This window comes from Phacochoerus africanus, chromosome 6 (assembly GCF_016906955.1).
Source record: "Phacochoerus africanus isolate WHEZ1 chromosome 6, ROS_Pafr_v1, whole genome shotgun sequence".
Taxonomy (NCBI): domain Eukaryota; kingdom Metazoa; phylum Chordata; class Mammalia; order Artiodactyla; family Suidae; genus Phacochoerus; species Phacochoerus africanus.
In genome coordinates this window covers 127,849,510-127,866,394 of record NC_062549.1, presented here as the reverse complement: position 1 = coordinate 127,866,394, position 16,885 = coordinate 127,849,510, and the positions used below count along the sequence as shown (strand labels likewise).

General features: G+C 43.7%; 1 protein-coding gene across 6 annotated transcripts in view; it reads right to left on the bottom strand.

Moving 5' to 3' along the window:
* Positions 1-13,899: 13,899 nt before the first annotated feature.
* The window catches only part of KYAT3 (kynurenine aminotransferase 3), a 58,322-nt gene continuing 55,336 nt past the window's right edge, over positions 13,900-16,885 (bottom strand). For 4 of the 6 annotated variants that reach the window (XM_047785373.1, XM_047785370.1, XM_047785369.1 and 1 more), the window contains one exon: positions 14,234-14,560. In XM_047785373.1, the coding sequence (XP_047641329.1) occupies positions 14,498-14,560 (63 nt within the window). In that variant the 3' untranslated portion in view covers positions 14,234-14,497. Of the gene's footprint in view, positions 14,561-16,885 lie in introns of all 6 variants that reach the window. The other 2 variants (XM_047785367.1, XM_047785368.1) reach the window with 1 other exon arrangement.

Here is a 16,885-nt window from a genome sequence, read left to right as displayed (position 1 = left end):
GGCATTACATGAAGGAAGAAGCTATCAGAGAAAGTGAAACCCCAGAGGAGGGAAGCTGGGCAACTGGTTAAATTACACCTGCCCCACCTGAAGAATCTCTTATCTGTCATAACCTACTTAGGATGACTTTTATATTAAAATAGAAGCAGCTTAGGTAGGCCATTCCTTCTTCTCTTGTTAGTATAGTGTTGGCAATTTACAAAGCATTTCATCAGCATTATCCCACTTAATCTTTGTATCTGATCCTGAGATTGAAACACACAGAGTTGGGGTTTTGTCACCTAGGAGTCAATGACCTAGACTAGCATTTACCAAAACTTATGAGTTGTTCATATAATCATTTTTATTTAACTTAATGATGTGAATTAATTAACCTGATTTATTTCAATCAATTATTTAAACTAACTCACTTTTTAAAAAAATCTTTTTAGGGCCGCACTCGGGGCATATGGAGGTTCCCAGGCGAGGGGTTGAATTGGAGCTACAGCTGTTGGCCTACACCACAGCTCACGGCAATGCTGGATTCTTAACCTGCTGAGCTAGGCCAGGGATCAAACCCGCATCCTCATGGATACTAGTCCGGTTCTTAACCCACTGAGCTATGATGGGAACTCCAGTATGTTGTCTTTTGTGTCTGGCTTCTTCTAGACTTGGTGTGGGTTATGGAGGTTCATTAGTTTATCTTTCGGCCTCACTTTTGGAAACGCTGATAAATAAGTGTCTGTTATAAAAGTGTCTACATGGAGTTCCCGTCGTGGCACAGTGGTTAAGGAATCCGACTAGGAACCATGAGGTTGCGGGTTCGGTCCCTGCCCTTGCTCAGTGGGTTAATGATCCGGCGTTGCCGTGAGCTGTGGTGTAGGTTGCAGACGCGGCTCGGATCCCGCGTTGCTGTGGCTCTGGCGTAGGCCGGTGGCTACAGCTCAGATTCGACCCCTAGCCCGGGAACCTCCATAAGCCATGGGAGCGGCCCAAAGAAATAGCAAAAAAAAAGACAAAAAATAAATAAATAAAATAAAATAAAATAAAAGTGTCTACATGATGATATTGCAGAAAATGACAATTTCCTAACTTAAGCAAGGTTTGACAAATATTTGATTAGAAATCATGGAATGTTTGAAATATGTCATATGACATATTCTGCTGGACTAGGAAGAACAGCAGGCTCACTGAAATGTAACACCAGCTCTGACTTGGACTCTTTAGGAAATGAGATGAAATGCCTAGAACGTGAGGCAAACCTCATGTGCCTGGTGGCTATAAGGGGCCATATGTATTCCTTCCAGAAATGCAAGGGGCTTTTAATTTTTCAAGGGTTTCATCATGTATGAAGATTTTCAAGCGCACTAAAAATTAGAGAAAATAGTATAATGAATCCTCATATGCCTGTCATCCTAATTAATTATCATGATTTCGCCACACTTGTTTTGCGTGTCCTTTTCGTCCCTTCTTCTTCTTTTGGCTGAAGTATTTTACAAAGGAATCCTCTAGGTCACTTGACTGATACACACTCTAGTCCACATTTCTAAAAAACATGGACTTAAACTTTCTTTATATAATGCTTCCTGAATTCCAACGGTTTCTTTACACACTAAGTTTTCAGTTGGTGATTGTCCAGGGCCTGCTTCCCTCTTGTTTTGGCTTCAATCTGGGCAGATAGGTGAGGCCCTGCTGAAGGTGGCAGGGAGCCCCAGAGGGAGTGGGAGGGCCACACGGAGCTCCGAGAACTAGGTGTGTTCTTGAAAGTAGGCCTGAGGTCCTTTGCAAGAGGACGTGTGTCAGTCACCTCTTACCTAGTGCTTGGTTATCTTGTCAGGCAAAGGTTATTATTCCTCTCTTCAAGTCTTAGAGAAGTTCAATAGGTAAACTGCCCAGGTTTACACAATAAACTGGTGGTGGTGGTAGAATTCAAAGCCAGAAATGACTGACTCTAAAACTGTCCCATGTCTATACCCGCCTCCTATGTAACCCTTACTGCAAGACTGTATTCTTAAGCCCAAATTACTATGCTCTGGGAAATACAGATAATAGTTGTAGAAACATTCACTATTCTTTTGATTCTTGAATAAAAAAGCATAAAGTTTTATTTAAATTCAGGTGGAGGGAGTAATAAAAATTAATAATCACAATATAATAGTGATAAACATATAGTGCTTACTATGGGCTAGGCACTATTTTAAGACTACATTTATTTGAGTTCCCTGGCGGCTCAGCAGGTTAAGGATCTGGTGTTGTTACTGCTGTAGCTCAGGTGGCTGCTGTGGCATGTGTTTGATCCCTGGCCTAGGAAATTTTGCATGCTGTGGCCGCAGCCAAAAGCAAACAAAAGAAGACTTTGCACCTTAACTCATTTAATCTTCCTAACACCTCCATGAGCTGGATACTATTACTGCCCCCACTTCATAGATGGAGGAATTGAGGCACAGAGTGTTTACATAAATAGCCTGAAGTCACACAGCTAGTAAGTGGCAGAGCTGGGATTTAAATACTGGCAGTTTGGCTCCAGGGTCCATGCAGTATGAAAATTAGCATTTTTCATATTAGAAAATTAGCATACAGAGATTCAGGTTACAGACTTTAAGATGAAGAAATGGATTCAGCAATCTGTGTACCTGTAGCCTTGATGTGGGCTGGATTTTATAAAGCAACTGTACTCTAAGATATTCTGGCCAGTTGTCAGCATAGACACGTGTGTTTGTCAGTTCACGTGCTACCTAAGCTGAAATGTGCCTATCTCATGCCTTATTGCTAAATGTACTTGCATATGTGATCCTGAAATTAGCTTTTCCATTTGTTTGTTTGTTGATTTATTTGAAATCTTTGATTGTCTAAGTAATAGTGGCTTGTCCACTTGAGAATAAATCTGCTTTTACACTGAGAAAAACCAAGCCGCTTTTCCAAGTGTTAGAAAGTAGAATATAGGCTCAAAACATTAATAATCTAAAATAGACAATATTAATTGTAATTATCTGGAGTTCCCACTGTGGCTCAGCAGTTAACAAACCTGACTAGCATCCATGAGGATGTGGGTTTGATCCCTGACCCTGCTCAGTGGGTTAAGGATCCAGTGTTGTGGTAAGCTGTGGTGTAGGGTCGCAGATGCAGCTCGGATCTCACGTTGCTATAGCTGGGGTGTAGGCCGGTGGCAACAGCTCTGATTTGACCCCTAGCCTGGAAACCTCCATATGCCAGCTGGTTTGGCCCTAAAAAGACCAAAAAAAAAAAAAAAAAGGAATTGTTATTATCTTCTTACAGCATCAAGGACAAAGAGTTCTAAATTAACTCACTTTTAGAGTTCCCTTGTGGCGTAGTGGGTTAAGGGTCCAGTGTGGTCACTGCTTTGGTGAGGGTTCAGTCCCTGGACTGGGAACTTCCACATGCCATGGGTGCAACCAAGAAAATAAAAGATAGAAAGAAATTAATTCACTTTTAATATATGTTCAGTGGGCAATAGTTTTAAACTTCTAAATTACTCTGCTAAGAACAAAAGCTCTAAAGGGTTCACATTAGTGACTTGTAACTTTTTTTCCAAATGATTTTTATTTTTTCCATTATAGTTGGTTTACAGTGTTCTGTCAATTTTCTACTGTACAGCAAGGTGACCGGGGCACACATACATACATACATTCTTTTTCTCACGTTATCAGGCTCCACCATAAGTGACTAGATTTAGTTCCCTGTGCTACACAGGAGAATCTCATTGTCCGTCCACTCCAAAGGCAAGAGGCTGCCTCTGTTAACCCCAAGCTCCCAGTCCATCCCACTCCCTCCTCCTCCCCCTTGGCAGCCACAAGTCTGTTCTCCAAGTCCACGAGTTTCTTTTCTGTGGAAAGGTTCATTTGTGCCGTATATTAGATTCCAGATATAAGTGATATCATATGATATTTGTCTTTTTCTGACTTACCTCACTCAGTATGAGAGTCTCTAGTTCCATCCGTGTTGCTGCAAATGGCAATATTTTGTTCTTTTTATGGCTGAGTAGTATTCCATTGTCTACATGTACCATATCTTCTTAATCCATTCACCTGTCGATGGACATTTAGGTTGTTTCCATGTGGCTTGTAGATTTTTTTTTTTTTCATTTTTAGGGCCACATCGCATATGGAAGTTCCCAGGCTAGGGGTTGAATTGGAGCTGCAGTTGCTGGTCTACACCTCAGCCACAGGATCTGAGCTGCATCTGTAACCTACACCAGAGCTCACAGCAACACCAGGGCTTCTACCCACGGAGTGAGGCCAGGGATCGAATCCACACCATCATAGATACTCGTCAAGTTCTTAAGTTGCTGAGTAGTGGCTTTTAACTTTAAAAATCAATATTTTTTTCCAAAAAGATATCATTTAGCATTAAGTATATGACTTTGAAAGTTATGTTGCATTACCTAGTGTTGTTTTATTATATGAAGCTAATATTTTCCCCAAATAACAATGTTCTCATTTTATAATAAAAACATGGAGAAATTGAATGATATGAGACTATAATTTCCTAAAAAATGTTTTTAAATACATGTATTTTAGTATAAATAAGATGTCTTTAAAGTCCTATTAATGGCTTTAAAGTCCTATTAATGGTTTTCTGACCTTTCCTACCTAGTATTTTCCTCTTTCTTTCTTTTTTTTTTTAAGAAAGAAAATGGGATTTTTTATTAGAGCTAAATTTGAGGAGTTATAACCTAAGAAGAGCATCTCAGAAAGCTCTGAAAACTGTTCTGCCCGTTGCTCTTTTCAAGTAATGAATTATTGGGGGAAAATGAAAACATGAAACACTATTCATATTCAAATGACCAGTTATTACCTAACACTTTTTTTTTTGTCTTTTCTAGGGCTGCTTTCCTTGACATACAGAGGTTCCCAGGGTAGGGGTCTAATGAGATCTGTAGCCACCGGCCTACACCAGAGCCACAGTAACATGGGATCCGAGCTGCGTCTGTGACCTACACCACAGCTCACAGCAACGCCAGATGCTTAACCCACTGAACAAAGCCAGGGATCAAACCCGCAACCTCATGGTTCCTTGTTGGATTCGTTAACCACTGAGCCACGACGGGAACGCCAACCTGACACTTTCTTAAAGACAGCCTCTAGCATTAGATATTGACTGTTTCTGTGAAGATCATGTGCTGAAAACCTTATTGTGTAAAATAACTCCCTATTTTCAAATAATCTCATATTATATGTATGTTAAATTAAAACTCTATATTAATTATCAAGTAAGAGCAGGTGATAAGGATATAAAATTGCTCTCATTACTGTCTATTATAGCCGTGCATTGCTCACAGTGCTGTAAAGGGATACAACCTTTTTCGAAAGCAATTTGGCAAATACTCCATGAATGATTTAGATGTGAAAGCCTCTTGAGGCAGTAATCCCACTTCTAAGAATTGGGGTAAGGAAATAATCAAAAACATGGGATACTCTATTCATGAAGATGTCCACTGCAATGTTGTTTATAATAACATAACATTGGAAGCAAGATAAATGCTAAAAATAGGAAAATTGTAATTTTGGTTACAATGTTATGAAACAGAAGCAACATTTACCCTTGAAATGGGAGAATGATGCACAGACAGCCCCTAAAATCTTAGTGCAATTTAGGTGGTAAAAACCAACTCACATACCAAGGACCTCTTCTAAGCAACGTTTTGCCAGGGTTGATTCTGCTACTAAGATGCTTGAAAATAAACAGTGGTGCGCCCACTGAGGCCCGAAGCATCCTAATTTTTCCTTAGGACCTTTGTGACTAACCTTTTGCAGAGAAGACATCCGGCGACTGTGGTTTGTCTGGTTTGCAAAGATGGTTTCCCGTCATGGCTGGCCTTTCCTTTCCTTTCCCCTAGTGCTTTCTCTCGTCTACAAAATTGTCCATTTTACTTGCTCCATCTCTCTACTTTCTGACCTTTCCTACCTAGTATTTTGCTCTTTCACATGAAAATAAAAGGACCCTGACCTCCACTTGTGAAGTTAAGCACTTGCCACCCACTGTCCTGCCACTGATCTTAGCCCAAATGGGTAATCGCTGCTCAGTCTCATGTTCAGACATTACAAAAGTCCACGTTATCAGGACCAGTCATTGCCATCTGAGGAGTAATGACGTGCCCCACTCTTCATGAGTGTTTTAAATGATAGTAACATGAGTAATTCCCATGTATAGCTTAATAGAGGTGGTGCTTGGTACCCCCATTTATTACTTAGAATACTCTGACTTTTTCAAGGGAAAAAAAATCAAAGTTAACTTGAATGTAGCTTTTCTCTTAAACCCACAAATCTCAGAGTTGGTTAGGAATCTCCTACGGTTTTAATGACATTATTCTACGGCATTTGCATCCAGATGCGGTACAAGAGCTGCATAAAGCAGCACGGATGGACCTAAGATTATCACACTAAGTGAGGCAAGTCAGACAAAGACACAAAATCATATGATATCACTTATATGTGGAATCCAAAAAAAAAAGATACAAATCAACTTATAAACAAAACAGGAATAGACCCACAGACATAGAAAACGAACTTATGGTTTCCAAAGGGGAGACAGGGGAAGCAGATCAGGAGTTTGGGATTAATGTAAACACACCACTATACATCAAACAGATAAACAACACGACATGGAACTATACTCAATATCTTTTCTTTCTTTTTTAGGGCCGTACCGCTGCATATGGAAGTTCCCAGGCTAGGAACTGAATCAGAGCTGCAGCCACCGGCCTGCCCCACAGCCACAGCAATGCAGGATCCGAGCTGCGTCTGTGACCTACACCACAGCTCACGGCAACGTGGGATCCTTAACTCAATGAATGAAGCTGGGGGTCAAACCCGTGTCCTCATGGACACTAGTCAGGTTTGTGACCACTGAGCCACAGTGGGAACTCCCATTATCAGTATTATGTTAGACTGAGAACCAGACCCTGATTAGAAATATTTATTTACCAGGCGAAAGGGAGAGAGGAGTAATTTCAAGCTTGTGTGTTTGTGTGCGTGCATGGGTCCGTTTGCACCATCTGGCTGAAAAAGGCCAGCATATCACAACTCTATTGAGTCTGATTGTCTTGAGCCAGGAGCTGAGTGCAGCTTTGAGTCCTGTATCCTGGGCCTGGGTTTCCAGAGGTCAAACACAGTTGCATATTATTGATTAGCTGAAGCCTTGGGCACGAGTGACTCAGAAGCCTGGCCAAAATGACTCAACCTACCTAACCATATCTGCAGTTTTAGAAAGAATTTTTGGCACTTCAGGAAATTCTTAATAAGTGAAGGGCATGGGTCAAAAGAGACTCAAGGTTAAAACGCAAAACAAAACAAAACAACCAGTGGTGTCCTGGCAGCCACATTCCATTTGCAGAAATTCATTTATTCAATGCTACTTTATTCCAGACTCTGCTTTAGGTGCGGAGGTTACGGAAGTAAACTAAACAATAAAAATCCCTGGCCTCATGGAGCGTAGGTTTAGGAGGGGGATATAAATGACAAAATGACAAAAATCCTAAGTGCGATGGTGGTAAGAGCCAAGGGGAAAAATAAGACGGGCAAAGGGAGGGAGCAGAGCCCCGTGGCAGGTGTGCAGGCGAGGTCAGATTAAAGACTGGGGGTGGGCAGGTGGGCCTACTGTGCAGCATCAGCAAGGGTGCCCAGAGGGCAGGGCAGAGCGCCAGGAGATGGGTTAGGGGAGAGTGGGCTCAGGCCAGGCAGGGCTCCAAGGTCAGAGTGTGCACGTTGGCTGCTACTCGGAGCGAGAACAAGAGACACTGACAGGCTCTCACCGGCCAAGTGTCGTGAACAGACCTGTCCTCTCTCCAGGGCAGGGCAGGTACGCTAGTGCTTTACCAGGGCATTCTAGAGGGAAAAAAAAAACTTTAGAAAACCGAGAGGTTTCCATGAGTTTTATACTCTTTCCGTGTATGTATTGGTCAGCAAAATGCCTCAAGAATAATTATAAAAATAATGTTATAATACGTCATCAGTAATATACACAGAAAATGGAGTTATGGTGTTAGAAGCTATAGCTCGAAGGTTTCAGCTAAAACATGTTTATATTTTCAATGGATAATTAAAAAAAAAAATACTGGAATTCCCGTGGTGGCTCAGTGGTTAACGAATCCAACGAGGAACCATGAGGTTGCAGGTGTGATCCCTGGCTGAGCTCAGTGGGTTAAGGATCCGGTGTTGCCGTGAGCTGTGGTGTAGGTTGCAGACGCGGCTCAGATCCCACGTTGCTGTGGCTCTGGTGTAGGTCAGGAGCTATAGCTCTGATTACAGACTCCCCAGCCTGGGAACCTCCAAATGCCACAGGTGCGGCCCTAGAAAAGACAAAAAAAAAAAAAAACTACTTTAGGATAACCACTCTCACTGACAAAAGGACAGAATTATTATTCATGTTTTTTGCCATGAGATTTTGCTACAAATGAAAAGTTTTACTTATTATTAAGATGCTGTGTTAAAATGTAAAATAGCAGCTGTATAATATGATGAAGTTAATATTGATTAGAAAGTCCAATTATTTCTACAATTTATTCTAATATTTCCCAAGATAGCTGTTTGTCAGCAGGTGAAGTTCCTATTTAATTGGCATGATTGAGTAATTAGATGTAATCTCAGAGCAGCAATAAAATGAAATTCTGAAGTCTCAGGAACATGGTTGAGGTTTTTGTTTTGTTTTGTTTTAGCCACTGAGACCAAGGAAGCTTCCTAATTTATCAGGGAACAATTTTTGATTTAAAGTATTTGGTAACTGTGTGGTTATGCAGTTGTTTTTATCATAAGAATGATGGGGAAAATTTATATATTTGACAAATATTTATGTGGATTTTCCTTTCTCTCATATTAAATCCTTTGGGGCTTGGGCTTCACTATCTTCTTCCTGGGCTTCTGACTGCTCTCTCTCTGCCTCCAGACTTTTCATCAGTCAACTTATCTTCTAGAAGAAAAATTTGATTTGTGTTCTGGATCTTCTCTATCAGGCAGTAATGCACTCATCTATAAATAAAAAACTATTGTAGTGGCTTAAAAATAGCCGTTTACTTATTCATGCATTAAAAATTCTGGGGATACAGTAGCTCTCAGTTGCTTCTAGGGTCTATCTCTTCTGTCTTTATGCTCCGCCATCCTTATTACATAAGCCTTTACTCTGATGCTGGTTGCTGCCTGAATGCAAGATGGCTGCTGTGCCTCCAAACCTCAATTCTATATTCCAGGTAGGAAAAGGAAGAAGGATAAAGAGGACAAAAAGGACAAAAAAGTCTTAGGATAATCTCACCTTTTATCCTTTTTCATGAAAGGAAGCTCTTCACAGGCACTTTTGACTAGTGTAAGGGAGACTGAGATATTGGCCGTTTTAGCTTTCAGCTTCCATAGCAGAAACAGTCAAAGGAGAAGGTGGATTGTTACTGGCTTTTGGATGGGCAAAATGCCCTTTTTCCTCCACTCCTGTCTTTCAAACAAAATCTTTAAAAATTCATGATTGCTTACAGTGTGACGTCTGTATCTCGTGTTATTGTTCAGTGTAATGTCGCAGAATGACTTCATACACAACTTGAGGAATTCGTAGATAACTTACCTTCATTTTTGCTAATCTACTTGTATTAGAATTCTTCAGAGAAACAGAACCAATAGGATATACATTTATATATTCGTTTTAAGAAATTGGCTTACATGATTATGGAGGCTGGCAAGTCCAAAATCTGCAGGATGGGCCTGCAGCCTGCAGACCCAGGAAGAGGTGGTGCTGCAGTTCAAACCCGAAGGCTGTCTGCTGGAAGAATTTCCTCCTACTCTGGGGAGGTCCGTCTTGTTCTGTTTAGGCCTTCGGCTGGTGGGAGGAGGCCCACTCACATTACGGAGGGCAACTTGCTTTCCTCAAAATCTACCGATTTAAATGCTAATCCCTTCCCAAAACACCCTTACAGAAACATCCAGAATGATGTTTGACCCCATATCTGGGCACCATGGCACAGTTAAGTTGACACATAAAATCAGGTACCACCAATACACTGCCTACATGAAGCATGATTGAACATCAGGAAACAACATCTGTTCAAGGGCAAAACGAAAAGGACTCATTTAGAAACGGAGGGAGTTCCCGCTGTGGTGCAGCGGAAACGAATCTGACTAGTATCCATGAGGATGAGGGTTTGACCCCTGGCCTCTGGGTCAGGGATCCACCGTTGCTGTGAGCAGTGGTGTAGGGTGCAGACACGGCTTGGATCCCGAGTTGCTGTGGACTAGCAGCCACACCTCCGATTTGATCCCTAGACTGGGAACTGCCATATGCCGTGGGTGCAGCTCTAAAAAACAAGAAAGAAAGAAAGAAAAAGAAAGAAAGGAAGAAGGCAAGAAAGAAAATTGAGGAAGTTCACTCGTGGCTCGCTGGGTTAAGGATCCAGCAGTGCTGCAGCTGTGGTGTGGGCTTGACCCCTGGCCAGGGAACTTCCGCACGTGCAGACATTCAAGCAGGAAAAGATGAGCAGGATGAGGCTGGAGGAGTAAGGAGAGGGTATCAGACGGGGCGCTGGAGCCACTGATGAGGATGATCTGGGTGATGGAGGCGCCGCGGCTCCAGGTGTGAGTCCCTTACCTGAACTTATCCTTTCCTCGGTCAAGGGTTTGCATTAGAGAATTACCCACCACAAATCCCAATCTTCAAAAAACAAACAAACAAACAAACAAAAAAACCCCTGCCCCCCCAAACAACAACGAAACTCATTTATGTAAAGAGCAAAGGAGAGTAAAATGTTTTAAGCCACTCAAGGTGTTTTCTCACCTATTTCCTCCCTTTATTCTGTCCCTTCTTTCAACCAGTGTAGTCGGTGTGGAGTTGACCTTGGATTGGCCTAACTTACTTAGCGTGTCCAATCCCCTTGGTCTCAGCTGGTAGCTCAGGAATGAGTCAATAAGACCCAGTGTACTATCTGCTGGAGCTTTGCAGAAAATGTCCTCTTTGCTGGATTTCCTAGTGTCATCACATGATGCTCAGAAGCTGCTGCAGTCATGGTTCTGTCACAGGAGGGGCAAGCTGGAGATCAAGCTGACACGGAGGAGGCAGAACTACGAGATGGAGCGTGGTGACAGATTAAAGTCTAACTCTTGGACCAAACTGTAACTAAAATTAGACTACTCCCAAAATGTTCAGCTGGGGAAGATAATTCCTTTTCTTTTCTTTTTTTTTTTATGGCCACACCCACAGCATATGGAGGTTCCCAGGCTGGGGTCGAATTGGAACTGCAGCCGCCAGCCTACACCACAGCCTCAGCAACGCCAGATCTGAGCCACGTTTATGACCTACACCACAGCTCTCGGCAATGCCGGATCCTTAACCCACTGAGCGAGGCCAGGGATCAAACCTGCGTCTTCATGGTTCCTAGTTGGGTTTGCTAACCACTGAGCCATGACGGGAACTCCACTATTTTAAACATTAAATGGACTAGGATGGGATGACACCCCGACCTCTGGATCCAACCAACACTCTCCTCACTCCAGTCCTTGGAGCCCTACTGCCCACCCCATCCCTGGCTGTCCCACCCGTAGACTCTTGGTTCTCATCCAACAGGCCCGACCCTGCTGTCCTAAAGCCTCCGCACTGGCTGTTCCTTCTGCCGGGAACTTTCCTCCCTGAGACCCCATCCCTCTCCTAAGGAGGCGTCTATGTCCCTGAGACACTCCGGACCATGGCTGAGCACCCCGTTTGCTTCCTCACTCCCTCTAGCTGCCTTACTTCTTCATGTAAGTTTAGCATAAATGTGTTTCATTATATTTGTGAGTAGGCTCTCTCGCCTCTCCAGAAGGACAGCCCTAAGGGGCAGGGATCTTTGTGGGTTTTGTGGTTCACTGATATATCCTGTCTGTGTATCCTAGGACAGTGCCTGGCACATAGTAGGAATGCAATGGTTGTTACAGGGAAAAAAATGAAAGGAGGAGGGAGGGAGGAAAGGTAGAGAAGAAAGACAGAAGGGAAATATTTTGCCCTGAAGACGAAGAGATAACAGGACAGTAGGTAGGATCACAGAAAGGAATTCCCAAGATGAGAGAGTTGAGCGTCTCTCATGGTGGAAGGAGCCAGTCGAGGCTGAGGTTACCAGAGAAGCGACCCACCCAAGTCCCTGGGAAGGCGAGAAGACGTGGGGCCCAGCGCATAGGCGCTGGGTTAGCAATGGCCAAGTCTGAGGCCGCAGAGAGTAGATTTGAACCCTAAAGAAAACATTAGTAAGTCCCCCGCCAGGGTGGAAAGGCAGAGATTTTACACAGTATATATACGTGTGTGTGTGTGTACATATTTTTTTTTTAGTGTTTTGTCTTTTTACGGCTGCATCCACAGCATATGGAGGTTCCCAGACTAGGGGTGGAATCTGAGATGCAGCTGCCGGCCTACACCACAGCCACAGCAACACCAGATCTGAGCCGTGTCTTGCACCCACACCACGGCTCACGGCAATGCCAGATCCTTAACCCACAGAGCGAGGCCAAGGATCAAACCTTCAACCTCATGGCTCCTAGTCAGATTCGTTTCCGCTGCGCCAAGACAGGAACTCCAGATCTTACACAGAATTTGTATTGCTATGCAATAGTTGGCTCTGGAGGTCCCGGCCTTCCTTCTGGATGGAGTGGCCTGGCACCATCTAACCGCTGTCCTCCCCAGAGCCCCAATCCCTGGAGGAAATGAAGAAAGGACAGATGCTGGTCAGATGTCACAGACTTGTTGGCAGAATCCCAGTGGGGACTGCTGGTCTGCTGGCTTGGTGTTTTTTTCATTTTTTGGAAAAATCGTGTTTTTCACAGAAGCAGGAGATGAGGTCATTTAATTGTGCTGGCAGTGGTGGGCTCTGAGGTGTAGGAGCATGGAGAAAGCTGAGTATTTTTATTATGGAGAATCAGAGAATGTTAGGAGTTGCTGCTGCGGTAAAAGGTAGAGAAAGCTCATTCGGGGACACACAATGAAGGCTCATCAAGGTCAAGGACGCGCATTCATGGCTGTTAGAACCTGTCCAGTCATGCACTGTCCACAGCAGCGCTCCGCAGCCCAGGTGCAAATGTGGAGCTTCAGCCCCAGGGTTGATTTATTATTTGACCAAGTAGATGAGACAGAACAATGAGCAAGTCAGTCAATGCAGCAGAGTAACTTGGCTGAAGTTACAGATGATGCCATCTAGGCTGGATGAGGAGGAGGGTGAGCATATAAAGAGACAGATAGGAATTATCAGAGAAGGTTCTACGGACTAGAGCAGTGATTTTCAAACTTTAGTGGGTACAAGAATCAGTTGGAAAGGGCCAAGTCCTGAAATGATTACTCAGCAGATCTGGAGTGAAGACCAAAATCTATTTTCAACAAAAGAGCCTCGCTGATTCTGATGGAAGAACACAGAGTAATTTTTGAGAAATAGTAGATTTGACATTATAGTGAGTTTAAAGAAGTGGTATTTTGAGAGGCATGGGGAGGGACAGAAATGGGAAGGATACTTCTTGTAAGGATGGGTGGTTACAGTGTGAAATGGCTAATGTATTATCTCAAAGATAGAAGAGCCTGGAATGATGAAAGGGTCAGGGTAGGCCTGAGGGAGTGGGTGGCTGAAGCAGGGTGGAATGAAGGTGAATATATCACCAGAGGTGAGGAGGTCAACGAACCAAAGGCCTAGGTGACCTGAGTGGACCTCGAACCCACCCTAGATCATGGCAGTACTTGCAACAGAGAAGCAGAACCGTGAGCAAAGTTCAAAGCCATTCGTAAATGAAGGGGAGGGAACTATGAGTGGGCAGGGACCAAGCAAAGATCCTGGGTTGAGGGGGGTGTAACTGGCTAAGTGTTTTCACACAACGGCAGAGAAGCAAAACTGGCTAACAGCAGTCGAGTGCTTACTGTTTGCCAGGCTTTTTATCCATTAGTCCATTTCATACTCACAAACAACAACTCACAAACTTCACATCGAGTCGTGCTATTTTTATTCCCCCTTTATGAGTAAACTGAAACCAGAGAGGTTAAGCATCTCACAGTTGTCTACAATGCTATACTGACTCTAATAAGATGATTGTAAGAGGTGGGTTTTTTTTTTTTAATTTTTAATTTTTTTATCTTTTTGCCTTTTCTAGGGCCATTCCCGCGGCATAGGCATATGGAGGTTCCCAGGCTAGGGGTCGAATCAGAGCTGTAGCCACCTGCCTATGCCAGAGCCACAGCAACGCGGGATCCGAGCTGCATCTGTGACCTACACCCCAGCATGGCAACTCTGGATCCTTAACGCACTGAGCAAGGCCAGGGATTGAACCCGAAACCTCATGATTCCTAGTCAGATTCGTTAACCACTGCGCCACAGTGGGAACTCCTGTAGGAGGTGTTTTAATACATTTCACCTGGAAAAAAATTATCAGATCACCTGAATATTGTTAGGAGTGGGGTTAACAATGGAAATATTCCTTTAAATTTCATTTGTACTGAAATTTTTGCTTTGCAATACCCAGCAAGTAGCAGCACTAAGTAATCCCATACTAGGCCATCTAACAGAAACGTGTATTATCTGCATGTATTAAGACTTCTGACTACTCCATGCCTTGATGATTTCTTCAGCAGCATCCAGTGTAGTGTCTTTCTGTAAATTAATGAAATAATCATCATTACATATGAAATTAAATTCAAGAGGAGGTAAAGATTTGAACATAAAAATACACCCAAGTCAGTCCATTGGTAACAGCTGTGTAGTGATTTGGGAACAGAGTTCTCTTCAACTCCTGATAACCTGAGTCGGGTCCAGTTGGGCTCCAGCCAGGCCTTGGCCTCTGCAGTTGTGACAGAGCCTAAGCGCATTCATGGGGTGGGGGTGGAGGCTGGGGAGGCCTTTCCAGCAAGTTGAGTCACGGGAAGCTTTGTCCCATGTTAAGTCACTTAACCTCAGCAGGACACAGATACTGGGGAAATGGTATTCACAGCATCGTCGCTTGCCTTGCTGCCCAAATACACAGGTCCCAAGTTTTTTACAGAGCCCAGAAGCAATCAAACAAACCAATTACTTGTAATGCTGTATCCCAGGGGTGCCTGGCTGGAAAAGTGGATGAACCTCATAAGAAATGAATGTTAGGGGAGCTAGAGACATGTCCCAGCAATCACTACATCATACTGTTTTGTGATGCTGGCTGCCGGTTCAGAGCACTCAATTACTACTATCCAGACACCAAAGAAATCTATACATTAACCAGCATGGGGCCATCACCAAGAAAATGACTGACAAACTGTAAATACAGCTCAGACTGAAAATAGTTTAACCCAATCCCAGCCAAAACCATGTTGGTCAGTGTGGACACTCTTACTACTATAACCACTTGTAGCAGCCCAAGTGGACCACAGTGCCAAAGACCCAGAGGCATAAACGACACTGATACAGGTGAAGAGTCTGAAAGTTGTACTGATGGGATTCATATTTACTGCTCCATCCGTTTGGGTAGGAAGTGTGCAAAATCACAGAGCTCTTTCAAAGAAGCTTGTAGACAAAAGAAAAATCCCTCCCTGAGCTCCCAACACACAAAGGATGCCAGGTGGAGCAAGAATGGAGGGATAAACTAATGTACAATTACAGAAAAAATTTAAGAGTACAGAAGAGTTTATGCTGAAAAACAATCATCTGCTTCTTTCCTCCCTGCTCCTTCCGACGCTACTCCCACCATCCTCCAGATCAACCTCTTAAGGAAACTTGTGCTTTTAGTTCTCGTGGTTACCACCAGATTTTAAATACTGTGTGTTTCTAATTTATCAACCTTGGACAACATTCACCATTCTCTGCTCCGGATGAGGAACAAACAGTGCATTCACACTACTCTGTCCCCTCCTATCAAAGTCTCTCAGTTATAAGACTAACCTTCAACACTGTCTGAGGGTCAGTTGTATTGGTAAAATTCATTTGTTTTTGAATAAGTAATAGTGCAAGTAGTATAAAATTAAATTGATGGGTTAATTTCCTCTTCTGCTTTCTCTACTTCTCCTTTCCTTTCTCTTTCCTCCCTCCAGAATGTTTGAGTCCACAGCCATTAGGTGGGGCTGAGGGAAGCGGCAGGAGGGGAAGCCTTGGCAGTCTGGTGCAGGATGCTACAGCCAGAGTGGAGTGAGGAGGCCTGCCAACACGGATGACATGAGGTGGAGGTGGTGTCAGTGGTGGCACTGACTAGGAACAGGGTGTTAGGGTCCAGGGGGTGAGTAAGAAAGGCATCTGTATGGGGGGGGGTTCCAGGTGGAACCTAGGTGCTGAAGCCCAGGTGAGGTGAGGAAGGTGACCATGCAGGGGACAGTGACAGCAGCACAGTGGCACAGGGAGCTGAAGCCCAGGTGAGGTGAGGAGGATGACCATGCAGGGGACAGTGACAGCAGCCTGTACAGAGTCAAAGCCTGAATGGGGTAAAGGATGCCTGTTAGGGGTGGTGGGTAGGGAGGCAGTGACACTACTGGGAGACTGGTCCCATACAGAGACTGTATCACATACAGAGGTATTGATTAAAGAAGTAGTCACATGCCCAGAGCCAGGTTTTTCACCATCCAAGAAGGGAGTGACAAACACAGAAGGGGAGAAAGCTAGAATAAACCCTGCGGTGGTTTCAATGTATGTAGATAGACACAGAAATAAACCGAATCGACACAGGTGTAGAATGCACACATATACACTTATGATTCCCTCCCTCTGTCCACTGTGGGGGCTGGGAGCACCACTACCTCACACGAATGAGCACTCCTAGTGCCCAGATCTTGGCTTCTTAATACTATTCTCCACTGAAAGGTGATTCCAGATTGGGCTAGACAATGACAAATGAACCTGGTGCATCTTGCTACGCCGGAAAGTAGGGGAATGCTCAGAAGTGAGGGACCTGTCAAAGGCAACAGAGGCTGGCTTAAAGGGGCTTCTAGTGGCCAAATCTGGGGAAATTTGGGCATC